This window comes from Hemiscyllium ocellatum, chromosome 14 (assembly GCF_020745735.1).
Source record: "Hemiscyllium ocellatum isolate sHemOce1 chromosome 14, sHemOce1.pat.X.cur, whole genome shotgun sequence".
NCBI lineage: Eukaryota > Metazoa > Chordata > Chondrichthyes > Orectolobiformes > Hemiscylliidae > Hemiscyllium > Hemiscyllium ocellatum.
Genome location: NC_083414.1, coordinates 51,467,708 through 51,483,966, shown reverse-complemented (window position 1 = coordinate 51,483,966; position 16,259 = coordinate 51,467,708). Strand labels below are relative to the sequence as shown.

Here is a 16,259-nt window from a genome sequence, read left to right as displayed (position 1 = left end):
GCCACAGTCAGATGGAGCAGATCTTATTGAGTAGCAGAGCAGGCTTGAGGGGTTGAATGACCTACTCCATCTTTAACACACAGTTTGTGCCAATTGCTACCACTATCCACCTGAGCCTTGGGAATGTTCAAGGTAGTGATTGCTTTTCAGTAATGAATGTTCATTGGGATTGTATACCAGAGACTTCACAAATCTGTCAATGATTTTGTGTACATTTTAAATCAATCTATCCAGACATGCGATGCAACACCTCTGGAATTGATGGGACTTGAAGCTGGGCTTCCAAGAGGTACTAAAGCCATGACTGCACCACCAGCACTTCTGCTCTTATCTTTGCATATTTCTCGACATCCCTCCCTTTTCGCTCCCACCCTGCTCTCTTCCCTATTCTCTCCCACCTCCCACTCTTCCCTGTATGGGACCGCCGTTCCTTTTGGCCGATTTCCTCTCTGGAATGTAGGTGGTCAATTTAATGAGAATGAGAATCCCGTTGACAGTCCCCAGGCGGGAGCTGACATCTCTTTCATTGCATTTACCACAAGATGTGTTTTTTGTCTGTAGATTGTGAATGTGTGGGATTGACCCCATAACTTGGCGGGATCGGGAGATATTCGGAGCTGCTGCGCGAGTAGTCCAGGCTTTTTTTTTCGTTAGTTGTCGATCGCAACTGCTCACATGATGTCCCGGGGGATTAAACTGCCGCTGAGGAGATGGGAGACTGTATCATTCAATCAGAACGAGGGATCTGAGACATCATCGAGTCTCCAGCAATGCAGTAGAGCGTTATATTTTAGCAGAGGAGGTGGGACTGGATGTTATTAACACACGCACAGTCAGGATATTTTTTACAATTCGTGATCAAGACCAATTCGAAATTACAACCATAAGAAGACATTGCTAAGTTACGGTCTCATTAAAAACAGGGGGGGACAAAAAACAACCAAACTCTGAAACAATATCGCAAAACCAATACGAGTTACACGTAGTTGCCAAGGGACCATCCCACAGCAAGACGTTGACTAACTGGAGAAGGTATTGATTCCAACACAAAGCTAAAGTTGAACGACTAGAGGTAAGTTCGGCACCGGGAGCGATGACCGACCTCTGCCTAAAGTTTTCCCCGAGTGTGCTACGCGGGGAGGGGGACGCAGTTGTGTCCTTCTGGATAATGAAGGCGGAGAGGGCGGTGCTTGGACACTCTGTTCGAGGAAGTCTCCGGCGAGCTGTTTCTCTCCAGTGAGGAGTGAGCAGCCCCAGGGCACTGAGTGACAATACGTTGCTGCACCTCTGGACGTGGAGGGTGGGGAAGAGGGAGAGAGAGAGAGAGAGACAGAGGGGCTTTGGGGAGCTGCAAACAACACAAGGAGACAACTTGTGGGAGATTTGCAAGAATGGGATTCGACCCCGAACGTTTCAGCGGGGACGTGGATCCTGACTTCAAGTGCAACCTGTGCCACAAAGTGCTGGAGGACCCCCTGGCCACTCCGTGCGGGCACGTCTTCTGCGCCGGCTGCGTGTTGCCCTGGGTGGTGCAGCGGGGCAGCTGCCCGGCGCAGTGCCGCCCGCTCGGCCCCCGGGAGCTCAACCACGTCCTGCCGCTCAGGAACCTCATCCTCAAGCTGGAGATCCGCTGCGGCAACTGGGAGCGGGGCTGCGCCAAGGTGCTGAGGCTGCAGCACTTGGCCGAGCACGCCGAGACGTGCGAGTACTCGGCGGCCGAGTGCAGGAACCCGGGCTGCGGGCAGGCGCTCAGCCTGCGGGACGTGGACGCTCACATGCGGGAGAGCTGCGAGCAGCGGCCGGTCGGCGTGTGCCAGCGGGGCTGCGGCTCGGTGCTGGTGCACCGGGAGCTCCGGCTGGGCTCGCACTGCTGCGTGCGGGCGCTGAAAGCTCAGATGGCCGCGCTGCAGCGCCAGCTCCGCCGGCAACAAGCCAGGGCGGGCAAACGCGAGAAGTCGCTGCTCTCCCGGCTGTCAGCCGCCCAGAGTGAGCTGCAGGTGACAGCCCTCCGCTACCAGAAGAAATTCACCGAGTACAGCGCCAGGATCCGCTCCCTGACTGAGAACAGCAGCATCCCCCCCTGCAGCGTGAGTGCCCTCTCTGTCTCCTGCTTCAGGACTGACTCCTCTGTGTGTGTGTGTGAGAGAGAGAGACCAGTTCGGGCAGGCTGAGGGTCACTGAGACAGAGAGAAAGGGCAGAGGGACATGGAGAGAGTTGACAGGAGGAAGAGAAAGGGCAGAGGGACATAGAGAGAGTTGACAGGAGGGAGGGAAAGGGCAGAGGGACATGGAGAGAGTTGACAGGAGGGAGAGAAAGGGCAGAGGGACATAGAGAGAGTTGACAGGAGGGAGAGAAAGGGCAGAGGGACATGGAGAGAGTTGACAGGAGGAAGAGAAAGGGCAGAGGGACATAGAGAGAGTTGACAGGAGGGAGGGAAAGGGCAGAGGGACATAGAGAGAGTTGACAGGAGGGAGGGAAAGGGCAGAGGGACATAGAGAGAGTTGACAGGAGGGAGAGAAAGGGCAGAGGGACATGGAGAGAGTTGACAGGAGGGAGGGAAATGGCAGAGGGACATGGAGAGAGTTGACAGGAGGGAGAGAAAGGGCAGAGGGACATGGAGAGAGTTGACAGGAGGGAGGGAAAGGGCAGAGGGACATGGAGAGAGTTGACAGGAGGGAGGGAAAGGGCAGAGGGACATGGAGAGAGTTGACAGGAGGGAGGGAAAGGGCAGAGGGACATAGAGAGAGTTGACAGGAGGGAGGGAAAGGGCAGAGGGACATAGAGAGAGTTGACAGGAGGGAGGGAAAGGGCAGAGGGACATAGAGAGAGTTGACAGGAGGGAGGGAAAGGGCAGAGGGACATAGAGAGAGTTGACAGGAGGGAGAGAAAGGGCAGAGGGACATGGAGAGAGTTGACAGGAGGGAGAGAAAGGGCAGAGGGACATGGAGAGAGTTGACAGGAGGGAGGGAAAGGGCAGAGGGACATAGAGAGAGTTGACAGGAGGGAGGGAAAGGGCAGAGGGACATAGAGAGAGTTGACAGGAGGGAGGGAAAGGGCAGAGGGACATGGAGAGAGTTGACAGGAGGGAGAGAAAGGGCAGAGGGACATAGAGAGAGTTGACAGGAGGGAGAGAAAGGGCAGAGGGACATGGAGAGAGTTGACAGGAGGGAGGGAAAGGGCAGAGGGACATGGAGAGAGTTGACAGGAGGGAGGGAAAGGGCAGAGGGACATGGAGAGAGTTGACAGGAGGGAGGGAAAGGGCAGAGGGACATAGAGAGAGTTGACAGGAGGGAGGGAAAGGGCAGAGGGACATAGAGAGAGTTGACAGGAGGGAGGGAAAGGGCAGAGGGACATAGAGAGAGTTGACAGGAGGGAGGGAAAGGGCAGAGGGACATAGAGAGAGTTGACAGGAGGGAGGGAAAGGGCAGAGGGACATAGAGAGAGTTGACAGGAGGGAGGGAAAGGGCAGAGGGACATAGAGAGAAGGTTGACAGGAGGGAGAGAAGGGGCAGAGGGACATGGAGGGAGTTGACAGGAGGGAGGGAAAGGGCAGAGGGACATAGAGAGAGTTGACATTGGGGAGGGGGTGTGAGAGGGGCAAGTGAGTATGGGGGAATGTGGCAAGAGAAGGGGGTACAGAGATGGAGGGAGCAGGTGAAGAGTGCAAGGGAAGTAGGGGAGGAGGAAGGGGTGGGTAAAGGGGGAAGGAAGAGGGAGTGGTATGGGAGAAGGGGCTGGAAAAGGGAGGGAGGTAGGAACCAGGTTATGGAGAGGAGGAGGAGGAGGGAGGATTGAGTATGGAGGTAAAGTAAATTGATAGGGGAGGGCTAGGGAAAGGAGGGAGGGAGGAATCAGGTTATGGAGGGATGGGGAAAGTGAGTAGGGGGGCAAGAGAGATGCGGGGGGGGGGGTGTAGTGGGAGAGGGAAGTGTGTGGATAAGGGAGGGCTAGGGCAAGGAGGGTGGGAGGGACCAGATAATGGAGGGTTGGGGAAAAGTGAGTATAGAAGGAGGTAGAGAGAATGGGGGGGAGAAGCGGGAGAGGGAAGTGGGTGAGTAAGAGGGGGAGGTTGGTGAGGAGGAAGTGAGTGAGGGAGGGAGGAACCAGATTATAGAGAGGTTGGGGGAGTGGAGAAAAGTGAGTATGGAGGAAAGAGAAGGGGGTAGTGAGATAGAGGGAGCAAGATAGGTGGAGAGTGAAGAGGGAAGGTGGGGGAGGAGGAAGCGGGTGAGTAAGGGAGTGAGGAAGAGGGAGTGGTGAGAGCGAAGGGGCTGGAGAAGGGAGGGAGATGGAGGCCAGGTTATGGAGGGAGGGGGAGGGAGGATTGAGTATGGAGGTAGAGTTGGTGGATAAGAAAGGGCTAGGGTGGGAGGGATCGGGTGATGGAGGGATAGGGGAAAATTGAGTATGGGGGCAAGAGAAGTGGGTAGAGAGATGGGGGCAAGTGGAAAATGAAGGGGGAAAAGTAGGAGGAGGAGGAAGTGGGTGGTTAAGGGGGGAAAGGAAGGAGGAGTGGTGAAGGAGAAGGGGCTGGAGAAGGGAGGGTGGTAGGGACTAGGTTTTGGGGGGGTGGTTAAGAGGAGGAGGGAGGATTGAGTATGGAGGAAAGATAAAGGGATACAGAGACAGAGTGGAGAGTGGAGAGTAGAAAGTAGTGGGGGGAGGAAGTGGCAGAGGGGAATGGGTGGGGAAAGGAGTGGAGGCATAGAGTATGAATGGAGGGAGGGAGACAGTCCACATGGTGGAGGGAGGCAAGGGGAGAGGGGGGATGGAGAGAGTTGGAAGGAAGATAGGGGAAGGAGTAACCAGGGAGAGGGAGGGTTGTGGGAACAGGAGGTAATAGAGTGGAGTCATTAGGAATACAGCAAGAGAGACAGACAGAGACCCAGGGACAAGAACAAATGAGCAGGAAAAAGAGAGAGAGAGAAATGACATATAGATAGAGGAAAAGAGAGGGAATATAGGTTGAAAGAGCAAAAGGGAGAGAGAAGTGGGGAAGTTTTGAGCGAGAAATGGGAGATTAGAAAGAGAGAGAGTGGACGGAATGAGATCACAGAAAAATGGAGGGTTGGAATAAGTGAGAGAGTAGGAATGGAGCAAGAGAGAGAAGCTGGAGGGATGAAGCAAGACACAGAAAGAAAGAAGAGGAACATAAAAAGTGGGAATAAATTGAAATGAGAAAGAGGGAACAGAGTGAGAGATGGGGTAGAGGGTGATAAGATGGGAGAAGAGGTGATCACGGAAAGGACAGTGTGTATAATGGTGAGGGAAGGGGAGCAGGGAGAGTTCAGTAGGTAGATTATGGTGAAATAGATTGGTAAAAGAGAGCGATGGGGGGAGCAAGAGAGGTTAGGTGGAGAGAGAGAAAGGAATGAGGGCCTGGGTGAAGGAGAGAGAAAGGGGTAACTGTGGGGGAGAGACAAAACTGGAAATGGTGCAAGAAAAGAGGAAAGTGGGTGGGATACTGACAGAGGGACATGGTGAGAAAGGATGGGACTGAGGATAATAACAATAGATGAAAGATCCGTTAAGGGTGGTGCAGGAACAGGGGAGCAGGTAAGCTGTGATTAGGAAGTGCGGAGTGCAGGAAGGGTTAGCAGTTTAGGAGTATGAGGTGAGTGAGAGATTTTAAATGAAATGATACATGCAATTGCAGTCCATGAACGTTGGAGAAAGGTGTGCGCAGGGTGAGTGCTGGCCCTGTGAATATGAGGTAGCAGAGAGAGAACATGGTGGAAGTTACCCTTGTTGGGCACAGAGGATCATGAATCTTCTATTAGCACAGCAGTATATTGCCTTTGACTTGGATTCTGACCTGGGCTATTACATGAGCCAGGCATGCTGCATCTGCTGGCATAGTTGCCTTTGCTGGTCAGCAGAAAAAAACAGTCCTCTTGTTTTCACTACAACATCTATCAACGCCTCCAGGTCCTTGTCACCAAACTGTGGAGCTATTTGCCTTTTTTGGGATCATTTCCTTGGGGCTAACACTGGAATACCACAGTGTGGAGCTTGAAGGTCAGTTCCTGGCTTGCAACTCCTGAAGTGGAATGAAGCTGGGCTTTAAAAACTGGTGTGCAACAGCATGAATGCTCCAAAGCCCTGGCAGCAGCATGGACATTCTGCCTCTCCAGCCAAGTGATTCCACACAATGGGCACCAGTGAGGCCAACTGCACATTTAATGTGATGATGGGATGATTGCATTGCAAAAACTTAACATGGGTCACGGCACACTGATACCAGGAATCTCAGTCAAGAAAATACTTTGCCAAGAAACAGAAAGATACAAACCAAGGACTGAGTGGGTGGCTCGGACAGACTGAGAGATCATAGATTCCCTGCAGTGTGGAAAGAGGCCATTCAGCCCATCATGTCCAGACCAGCCCTCTGAAGAGCATCCCACTGAGACCCAGTCCCTCTGCCCTATTCCTGTAACCCCACATTTAGTCTGGCTAATCTATCTAACCTGCACCCTGCAGGGGAATTTAGCATGGCCTATCTTTGGATTGTGGGAGGAAACTGGAGCACCCAGTGGAAATCCACTCGGGGAGAAAGTACAGTTACTCAATGCTTGAATCAAACTGGGTCCCTGTGAGGCAACAATGCTAACCACTGAGCCATCGTGCCACCCAATGGAAAGGTGTTGTGGACAGAAAGTGGAAAAAAAAGGGGGAGAGCAGACATAGAGAAACAGAGAAGAGAACTAATTGGAGCAAGGGAGTACCAGATGGGCAGGAAGAGAAAGAAAGACTGGAGAGAGGAAAAGAGAGAGAGAGAGACAGGAGGAGGTGAACAAAGAGAGATTGAAATGGAGAGATGGGCAGAGTGAAAGAGGTAGCAGAGGGATCACATTCATATTGTGGTGCAAAGATATCCAGCACTGATTGGACATGGGCACACCAGCTGACATTTGTGGCACATAACACACAGGCCACTGGAAGTTGGACAACTTGCAGAGTCAGTTAACATAATCACACGTGTAGACGTATAGATTCTGGTTAGAGTGACAGTTCCTACGATTAAATATATTTGCATATATGGCTTTATGAGAAGGTAACAATTCAAGCTTGTTGGTCAATGACGCTACTTTCCATCAAAAGTTTTGAGACGCCCCATGCAGATTTGTATATTTTGGACTAGGATGGTTGTTTTGAGATGAGGAAAGGTTCTTTGAGTCCAAACTTCATCTAGCCTATCATCGAGGTGAAAGATGTTTTGCATCCATGTCAAACATGTATGCCTAATTGAAATATAGCTGAATAGTCTTCACACCCTACCTCTCCAGTTATGCTTATTTTACAAATGATACTGTGGCTGAATTTTCAACTTGTTTATAATGACAGAAGAAAATATTTAGTGCATTTGAAGTTTGTTTGAACAAAGCATTATTTTGGAGCTAATGATTAGAAATATATAGACCAGAAAAATCCCCAAACCTGCACCACACCACTATATGCGGTGTGAGGTTGGGGGTGGATAGCGTGTTAGAGTGGTATCACTCATTGTGCTATCAGACACTGCAAGATCAGTCTCAGTCCAGTTTTTCCAAATGCTTAGAGCCTCAGGAGTTACAATAAATTGTGAACATATCTTGCGTGTGACTCAAGTCTTTTGGTTGTTGAACTTTCAGATTTCATTCATCCAAATTATATTTTCTACTTCTGTCCATTATGACCAGTTACTGGCTGATTGTTAAACCAATTGTTCTCAGCCTGACTATCTAACATTTGAAATCTGTTTCTAGGGAGGAGAAACACTGACCATCATCATGCAGCGGGACTCGGGTTCCCTGGGATTTAATATCATTGGTGGCAGACCTTGTGCGGTATGTACAACCCTGTTATAAAGATGATTCAGCAGCATTTTCAAAATGTATCTCTGGTGTTGGAACAATGATTGAGCTCAGGGGTCAGCCTTAACATTTTAGGGCATCTGATCTGCCTGGTATCCCTTGGAGAAGAACCGAACATGTTCTTTTCACTGCACTGAAGTAGTTTCCACAGCAGAACTCCACAATATTTTCCTGGTTCAATTGATGATGCAAATGGAAGTACAACTGGCAGCTCCTGCAAATTTTCACATGGAAGCAGTAGCTGACAATGTTTAAAATGTGCCTTTAGCAGCTATGGCTCAATTGGTACCACTCTGTCTTTGAGTCACTGTTCCAGGATTTTCACCATACAGGAATCAAGACTGAAATCTTTGGATGTGTCTTTGAACTGACTTCTGCATAGAACGTTGAACATTACAGCGCATTACAGGTCCTCAGGCCCTTGATGTTGCGCCGACCTGTCAAACCAATCTGAAGCCTATCTACCCTACACTATTCCATTTTCGTCCATATGTCTATCCAATGACCATTTAAATGCCCTTAAAGTTGGCAAGTCTAATACTGTTGCAGGCAGGCTGTTCCATGCCCCAACCACTCTCTGAGCAAAGAAACTACCTCTGACATCTGTCCTATATCTATCACCCCTCAATTTAAAGCTATGTCCCCTCGTGCTAGCCATCATCATCCCAGGAAAATGGCTCTCACTGTCCACCCTAGCTAACCTTCTGATTATCTTATACATCTCAATTAAGTCAACCTTCTCTTTAACGAAAACAGCCTCAAGTCCCTTAGCCTTTCCTCATAAAACCTTTCCTCCATACCAGACAATATCCTAGTAAATCTCTGAACTCTTTCCAAAGCTTCCACATCCTTCCGATAAAGTGGTGACCAAAACTATACGCAATACTCTAAGTGCAGCCACACCAGAGTTTTTTATTGCTACAGGATGACCTCATGGCTTTGAAACATAATCCTTCTATTAAGAATGCCTTAATATCTATCAATCTCGATGGCAACTTTCAGGGATTTATGTACATGAACACAGAGATCTCTCTGTTCATCTACACTATCAAGAATTTTACCTTTAGCCCAGTACTCTGCATCCCTGTTACTCCTTCCAAAGTGAATTACCTCACACTTTTCCACATTAAAATCCACTTGCCACCTCTCAGCACAGGGCTACAGCTTATCTATGTCCCGCTGTAACCTATAACATCCTTCGTCACTATCCACAACTCTACCAGCCTTAGTGTCATCTGCAAATTTACTAACCCATCCTTCTATGCCCCCATCCAGGTAATTTATAAAAATAATCCACAGCAGTGGCTCCAAAATAGATCCTTGTGGTACACCACTGGCAACTGTACTCCAGGATGAACATTTCCCATCAACCACCACCCTCTGACTTCTTTCAGCTCGCCAATTTCTGATCCCTCAACGCAATGCCTCTTTATTTTGTGCAGTAGCCTACCGTGGGGAACCTTATCAAACACCATACTGAAATTCAATACACCACATCAATTGCTTTACCCTCATCTACCTGTTTGGTCACCTTCTCAAAGAACTCAGTAAGGTTTGTGAGGCATGACCTACCCTTCACAAAACTGTGTTGACTATCCCTAATCAACTTATTCCTTTTTAGATGACTGTAAATCCTAACTCTTATAACCCTTCCCAACACTTTACCCACAACTGAAGTAAGGCTCACTGGTCTGTAATTACAAGGGCTGACTCTATTCCCCTTCTTGAACAAGGAAACAACATTTGCAATCCTCCACTCTTCTGGCACTATTCCTGTTGACAATGACGATGTAAAGATCAAAGTCAAAGGCTCTGCAATCTCCTCCCTGGCTTTCCAGAGAATCCTAGGATAAAGTCCATCCAGCCCAGGGGACTTATCTATTTTCACACTTTCCAAAATTGCTAACACCTTCTCCTTGTGAACCTCAATCTCATCTAGTCTAGTAGCCTGTGTCTCAATATTCTCCTTGACAACATTGTCCTTTCCAGTGTGAATGCTGACAAAAAATATTCATTTAGCGCTTCCTCTATCTCTGCTAACTCCACGCACAACTTCCACTACTATCTTTGATTGGCCCTAACCTTACTCTTGTCATTCTTTTATTCCTGATATACCTGTAGGAAGCCTTAGGGTTTTCCTTGAAACTATCCGCCAACGACTTCTCATGTCCCCTCCACGATCTTCTTAGCTCTCTCTTTAGGTCTTCCCTGGCTAACCTGTGACTCTCAAGTTCCCTGCCTGAGCTTTCATGTCTCATCCTAACATAAGTCTTCTTCTTGTCAAGAGTTTCAACTTCTTAGTAAACCATGGCTCCTGCGTTTGACAACTTCCTCTCTGCCTGACCGGTAAATACTTTTCAAGGATACGCTGTAGCTGTTTCTTGAATAAACTCCACATTTTAATTGTCCCTATCCCTTGCAATTTCCTTCCCCATCCTAAATCTTGCCTAATCGCATCATAATTGCCTTTCCCTCGGATATGACTCTTGCCCTGCGGAGTATGCCTATCCTTTTCCATTACTAAAGTAAACATAACTGAATTGTGGTCACTATCATCAAAGTGCTCACCTATCTCCAAATCTAACCTGCTCACCTGCTTCCTGCGGTGGATGTGAAATAGTTCATGGCACAATTTCCAAGAAGAGCCAATGAGTTTTCTTGGCTGTCCTGGCCTTACTTATTGCTCAATCAAAATCAAAATAACAAATGATCTTCTCGTTATCAACTTACTGTTATGGGAGCTTGCCGTGTGTAAATTAGCTGCCCTGTTTCCTAATTTAACATAGTCACTCTTCATCAGAAGTACTTCATTGGTTTTAAAGAACTTTTGAAATACTTGGCAGTCAGGAAAAGTGCCATATAAATGCAAATTTTTTTTGCTGACCCTAGTTGTTGCTTTTTGTTTTGTTTCACAGTCAATATGTCAGTATACCTTTTGAGAGACACAATGTGTCAGGATACCTTAAGAGCTATGTTCATAATATCATCACTGTGTCATAACATGTGATGACTTCATCTTAACTTGGATCATTTGAACCATATATGCTTCAAAAGGTTATAATTTAATCACTTAATGTTAGCCCAGATATCTTACGTGCCTGTGAATATACTGTTTGTATATTAAAAATATCCATTGGTTTCTTCAAACACTGTGCCATCCATGTTCAGTTACTTATGTTATGGAGATAACATAAGCATTACTGCATCAGATAAAATAACATGCTGGAGGCAAAACCCATTTTATGGTCAGCAGCAGTGGTCTATTTGGAAATCTCATTGAAGGCTAACTGCACAACAGCTTTGGACATCAGTGAATGTGAACTTTGGATATCTCCAAATTCAGCAGCATGACTTTCTGAACTGACAGAATCAAACTGCAGCACCAGTATGCAAATTCATCTTGGCTTCCCAAGTCTTTTATCTGGTAAACATCAATGATCCAACAGTGGAACATGATGGAGTTCAGTCTAGTCACATGATGAGATTCAAATCAGTCATTTGCCTCAAACACCTGTACTGGGATGGATGGATGTGTGGCTCATTTTCAGGGTAATGCTGTATTACATTTTAAGGGTGATGTAGCCCCCTTCATTGATCTACCAAGGTAGTTCAGTATTTACATTCATGAAACCTTCAAGTAGAACTTCAAGGATGGAACAAACGAGTAAAGTGTGAAAGGGTGCCCAGTACACCAATTGCTGTTGCTCCATCACATGAGTTTTAAAGAAAGATGGCATTACATGAAAATACCTCGATATAAGGCTCATCAACCTGTCACTTAAAAGGTCTCCATGCAAGATAATGAAGCTAGAAGAATTATATTTTCTGGAGCAAGACTTTTTCCAAAGCTAGATGTGAAATATTGATACTGGTCTGTCCATATAGCATAAACACTCCAAGAGCCTGTGACAATTAGGACACCATTTGGGCTCACAGTTTGTTTAGGCATGTTCCAGCAATGTATGGATGGGATTATTGAAAATATACCTGGTTGTGTTTCATAGCTGATGGTATTGTGATCATGGGTAAGATGAACACAGAGAGCATGACTGCAATCGTCACCTACAAATGACAGCAACGTGATTGGCAAGGATTAATAGTTTACAACACAAAATACAGGGTCAGTTTTAGCCAGACATACTTCTCTGGGTATATGCCAATGAAGTCTATCTTGATTTAAGGTAAGATGAAGGATGCTTAACAAATGCAGACCCTGCAAAATAAAGAGGATCTGTGATGTTGCCTCAAGTTTTGTATTCTGACCATATATTCCTAACTTCGTGGAAAAGGTACTTCTGCAGAGAGACTTACTCAAGAAGGATGTCGCCTACAAGTGGTAAGATGTCCACTCATATGTCTTTGATTCTTTCAAGCAGGTTCTGTCAGCAAGATCTTGCCTGCTGCAATACGATAGTTCTCAAGGTGGAGCAATCACAAAAAGACTGAGGCACATGTTTTTTGCAAGATAATAAAGCTATTGCTTTTGATTTGGATACCCTGTGATATGCTCAAGTGAACTATTCTAATATTGAGTACAAGATACTTATTTAACAAGAAACTAGTCATTGAAACAGATGATAAGTCAGTAGACATGTCATGAGTGAGGTCACTACCATGTTGGCAGTATCTGCATGTCAAGGTGCAAGGATCCAACTTTGAAGTGAAAAATAAAAGCCATGTACCAGGAGAACTATGTCGCGCTAACAAGGACCAAGGTATTTCTCTTGATCAACATGTTGATACTCTAGATAATGAAGTTGAAGGTTTTATCACGATTGATCTGTTACAGTTTTGCCACAGTTGATGTGAACAGTTGCAGTCAACATCTAGCAAAGGTCAGCAACTGCAAGAGTTACAGAAGATCACTATTCAGGGATGGCATAACCGTATTAAGTGCTTAAGAAGATTCATTCATTTTGGCAACACAGAGACAAACTTGTTATACCACAAGAAGTTATTTCCAAGGGCAAACCAGTTTTAGTACCAAAAGAATCATGTCACCATCTCATGTCCGCGTTATATTGGGGTATTGAATGCTCAAAATAGCTTGTGCATGTGGATATTTAACAAGTTGTAACTGCATATGAGGCTCATCAAAGGTATCAGTGCAGCAGTGGATGGAGATCCTGCATTCACACACACTATTTCATCTCCTTTTTGGATGAAAATTGCAACAGAGTACACAGGCAAATTACATCTTTGTAATGTGTTACTTCTCTACATTTCACATTGTTTGACCACTTAGCAACACAATGAAGGTGACTGTTACTGACATAGATATCTTAACCCAATCTAGTCCCACCTGCCAGCACCCAGCCCATATCCCTCTAAATCCTTCCTATTCATATACTAATCCAGATGCCTTTTAAAGGCTGCAATTGTACCAGCCTCCACCACTTCCTCTGGTAGCTCATTCCATACATGTATCACACTCTGCATGAAAAAGTTGTCCCTTAGGTCTCTATTATGACTTTCCCCTCTCACCTTAAATCTATGACCTGTAGTTCTGGACTCCCCCACCCCAGGGAAAAGACTTTTTGATGAGCACTATTTTCTGTTTATTCTGTATCCTGGATCAGCTCATATCCAACAATGGATGACCACACTCCAAACAAACCATTTTGAAACGTGCATTAATTGGGTGTGATCCATTATCGCCTTACCATCTCACTACACACACTCACATGATTTAGCAGAATGTATAGTAAGTACTGACAAATCAATGATCATTAAGTATTAAGCGACAAAGCAAAACTTTCCTGTCGCATTGCTACATTTTCATGCAGTACCAGATGAGAAAGAATTAATATTCGCAGCACAACTTATACTAGGAGCCAAGTGTAAAAGTGCTTGCCCAGCAATTAATTGTCTAACTATTCCATGATACAGGACATTCTCCTTCAAAGATAGAGGAGAATGAAAAAGATACACAACAAATGAGATAGACAACTACAAAGACTATGTGCTGGGCTGAGAGTTTGAATTTGAAATACAAATTGATGTTCTTGGATACAAAAGTTTCTAAATGTACTACCAGTCCAGATCTTGCAAAGTCAGTATTGATCACGATGCGATATTGTGAAGGAAAAGAAGCCAGCTCAGGCCAATATGCGGCACACCCATCAAAGACAGTGCACAAGGACAGTAATGAAGAATTCTCTGATGTTGATGATTTTGCAATGATATTGAGTGCCAACATTCCACAGCAAAATAACTAGGTTATCAAATAATTGCAACAAGGAACATACCTTTCATATCTTTCCAGATGGGTGTATGATCACCTAATCAGGATGAACTGTCCAAAGCATAACATTGGTACTTGAAATCTTAGTCTTGTAAAGTCTATTTTATCTTAATATATAATTAGCAAATTGACAATTTATGCCTGTGCAGAGCCATGTGTATCTGCCTGAGATAAACTTTTACCTTTGGACAAATAGTGGATTGTTGTTTTTTCATGGTCATCACTGCATCATTGCATGTGACCTGAATGTATTAATCTCTGGATCACATGAAGCATGACACGTTATAAAAAGTATGATGTTCCATTATAACATATTTTAAGGTGACATTTGTATACAATGGCTAGTTGTCATAAATATCTGTTGGATTCTTCAATGTCACAATATCCAATTGACGTTGCGAAAGATGACGAGAGAGATGTTACGTCATGTAAAATACCGAGCTGGAGGCTAACCCACCTCAATTCACAGCTGTTAGTCATCACTTCAGCCATCACTTGTTACTTTCAGAGAAAGTACTGTCAGGCCTTTGCCTGTTCCATTGGATGCCATTCGCCATTTGAGTTTGGCATATCCTCATCCTAATGTCTTTACATTAATTCTATTGCATCATGCACACTTCAAATACTAATTTCATGTTTTTATTTGCTTTCATTACATTTTGAAGGAAAATCAAGAGGCCACAGCCTATGAGGGGATTTTTGTGTCAAAAGTAGTGGAGAATGGGCCAGCTGACAAAGAAGGGGGATTACAGACCCATGACCAGATTCTGGAGGTATGTGGAAGTTATTCTCTCAAGTGCTGCTGTAAACCTGATTTAATTTGGAAGGCAAAAATGTCTGGCGAACATTCCATATATCATAACTCTCTTGTATCATGTTCAAGGGCAGGATTATGAAACTGTTTTTTTTGTGTCTCTGTAAATGATGCAGTAAATTAGGAGTTTGTAAGGTACAGACCAGCACTTCTCCATCTACAGACTTTAGTAAAGCCTCCTATTAATATCCCCTACAATACAAGTTGCCTGCTATAGCGTATATTTCGTCAGCGTGAATGAGCTATAACACGATTGACAAAGTATGATGTTGTTTCTGTAATGCAAACTTTGTACTGAATGGGTATAGCGACTTCCTATTAGTGATCTTCTACAGCATGATTACTGTAGTGATTTTCCATGGCGTGATTTTCTATAGCGTGAGGTTGCAAAGGAACATGCCTGTCGTGTTGTAGCAGAATGACCTGTAATGTGCATTTTAGTAATCGTCATATGCCTCGAGAATTAGAGATTGTTTGTTGTGCTGTGTTTATAAGAGTACTGGCAACTCGTTTGAAGCTTTATTTCAAGGTCTAGTAAAGTGGGGAGGGAAATCAGGAAAAAAAGCAGCAGGATTTCTTTCTAGAACTGAGGTGAAAATGCACTGCTCAATATCATTGCAAAATATACCATGAGACTTGGTTGCCTTCACTTCAGGCTTGTTGAAGAGTACACTTTAGCATTTCCTGTTGTGAATTACAGTTGTAGAATTGCCACGTTTAAGATAGCGTCAGTTCATCACAGTGGGAGATAACTGAATCCCTGCTGAACTTGTAAATGGAGTAACAATGAGGTTTGTTTTCAGCAGTCTGCTGTCAGTGATTCCAGATTTAATGTTTTTACAAGCTTTCTTATGAAGGGGCTTACAGTTCATAAAGTGTGAATGTAATTTTGTTTTTTTCTCCTTCTGGGTCATAAACTTTTATGATTCTTTCTCAGACAAAATTGACTTTGGATTGATTTTTTGATAATTTTTAACAATTAAGGAACATTATTTTTCCTGTGATATTCCAATCGTATTTTTCTCCCTGTATTGTGATTCACCTATGTGCAATTATTTATTGTAAGACATTTAACTGTTGGTTAATACTTAAAATGTAAAAATAGACTGTGGACAGAGGCTAAAATAAGAAGTGCACTAAATTATGTCGGTTTGGTTTGAAAAGGGTGCTTGCCTCAATCTTCACAGCTGATCGAGTTCAGTTTTCCTTTCCATTTTATTGTTTATTGTCTGCATTTATAGAGAATAAATACCTGCTGACCAATGGTTTACAGAAAATAAACATATTGGGAACCATGTACTATGAGTGAGTCAGTTGCAGTTGGTTCACATTCACTAAACTACTAAT

The 16,259-nt window shown here is 45.1% G+C and overlaps 1 protein-coding gene across 2 annotated transcripts in view; it reads left to right on the top strand.

The window, feature by feature from the left end:
* Positions 1-1,295: 1,295 nt before the first annotated feature.
* The window catches only part of pdzrn3b (PDZ domain containing RING finger 3b), a 307,220-nt gene continuing 292,256 nt past the window's right edge, over positions 1,296-16,259 (top strand). For both annotated transcript variants that reach the window (XM_060835714.1, XM_060835713.1), the window contains exons 1-3: positions 1,296-2,087; positions 7,747-7,827; positions 14,764-14,871. In XM_060835714.1, coding sequence (XP_060691697.1) covers positions 1,392-2,087; positions 7,747-7,827; positions 14,764-14,871 — 885 coding nt within the window. In that variant the 5' untranslated portion in view covers positions 1,296-1,391. The remainder of the gene's footprint in view (positions 2,088-7,746; positions 7,828-14,763; positions 14,872-16,259) is intronic.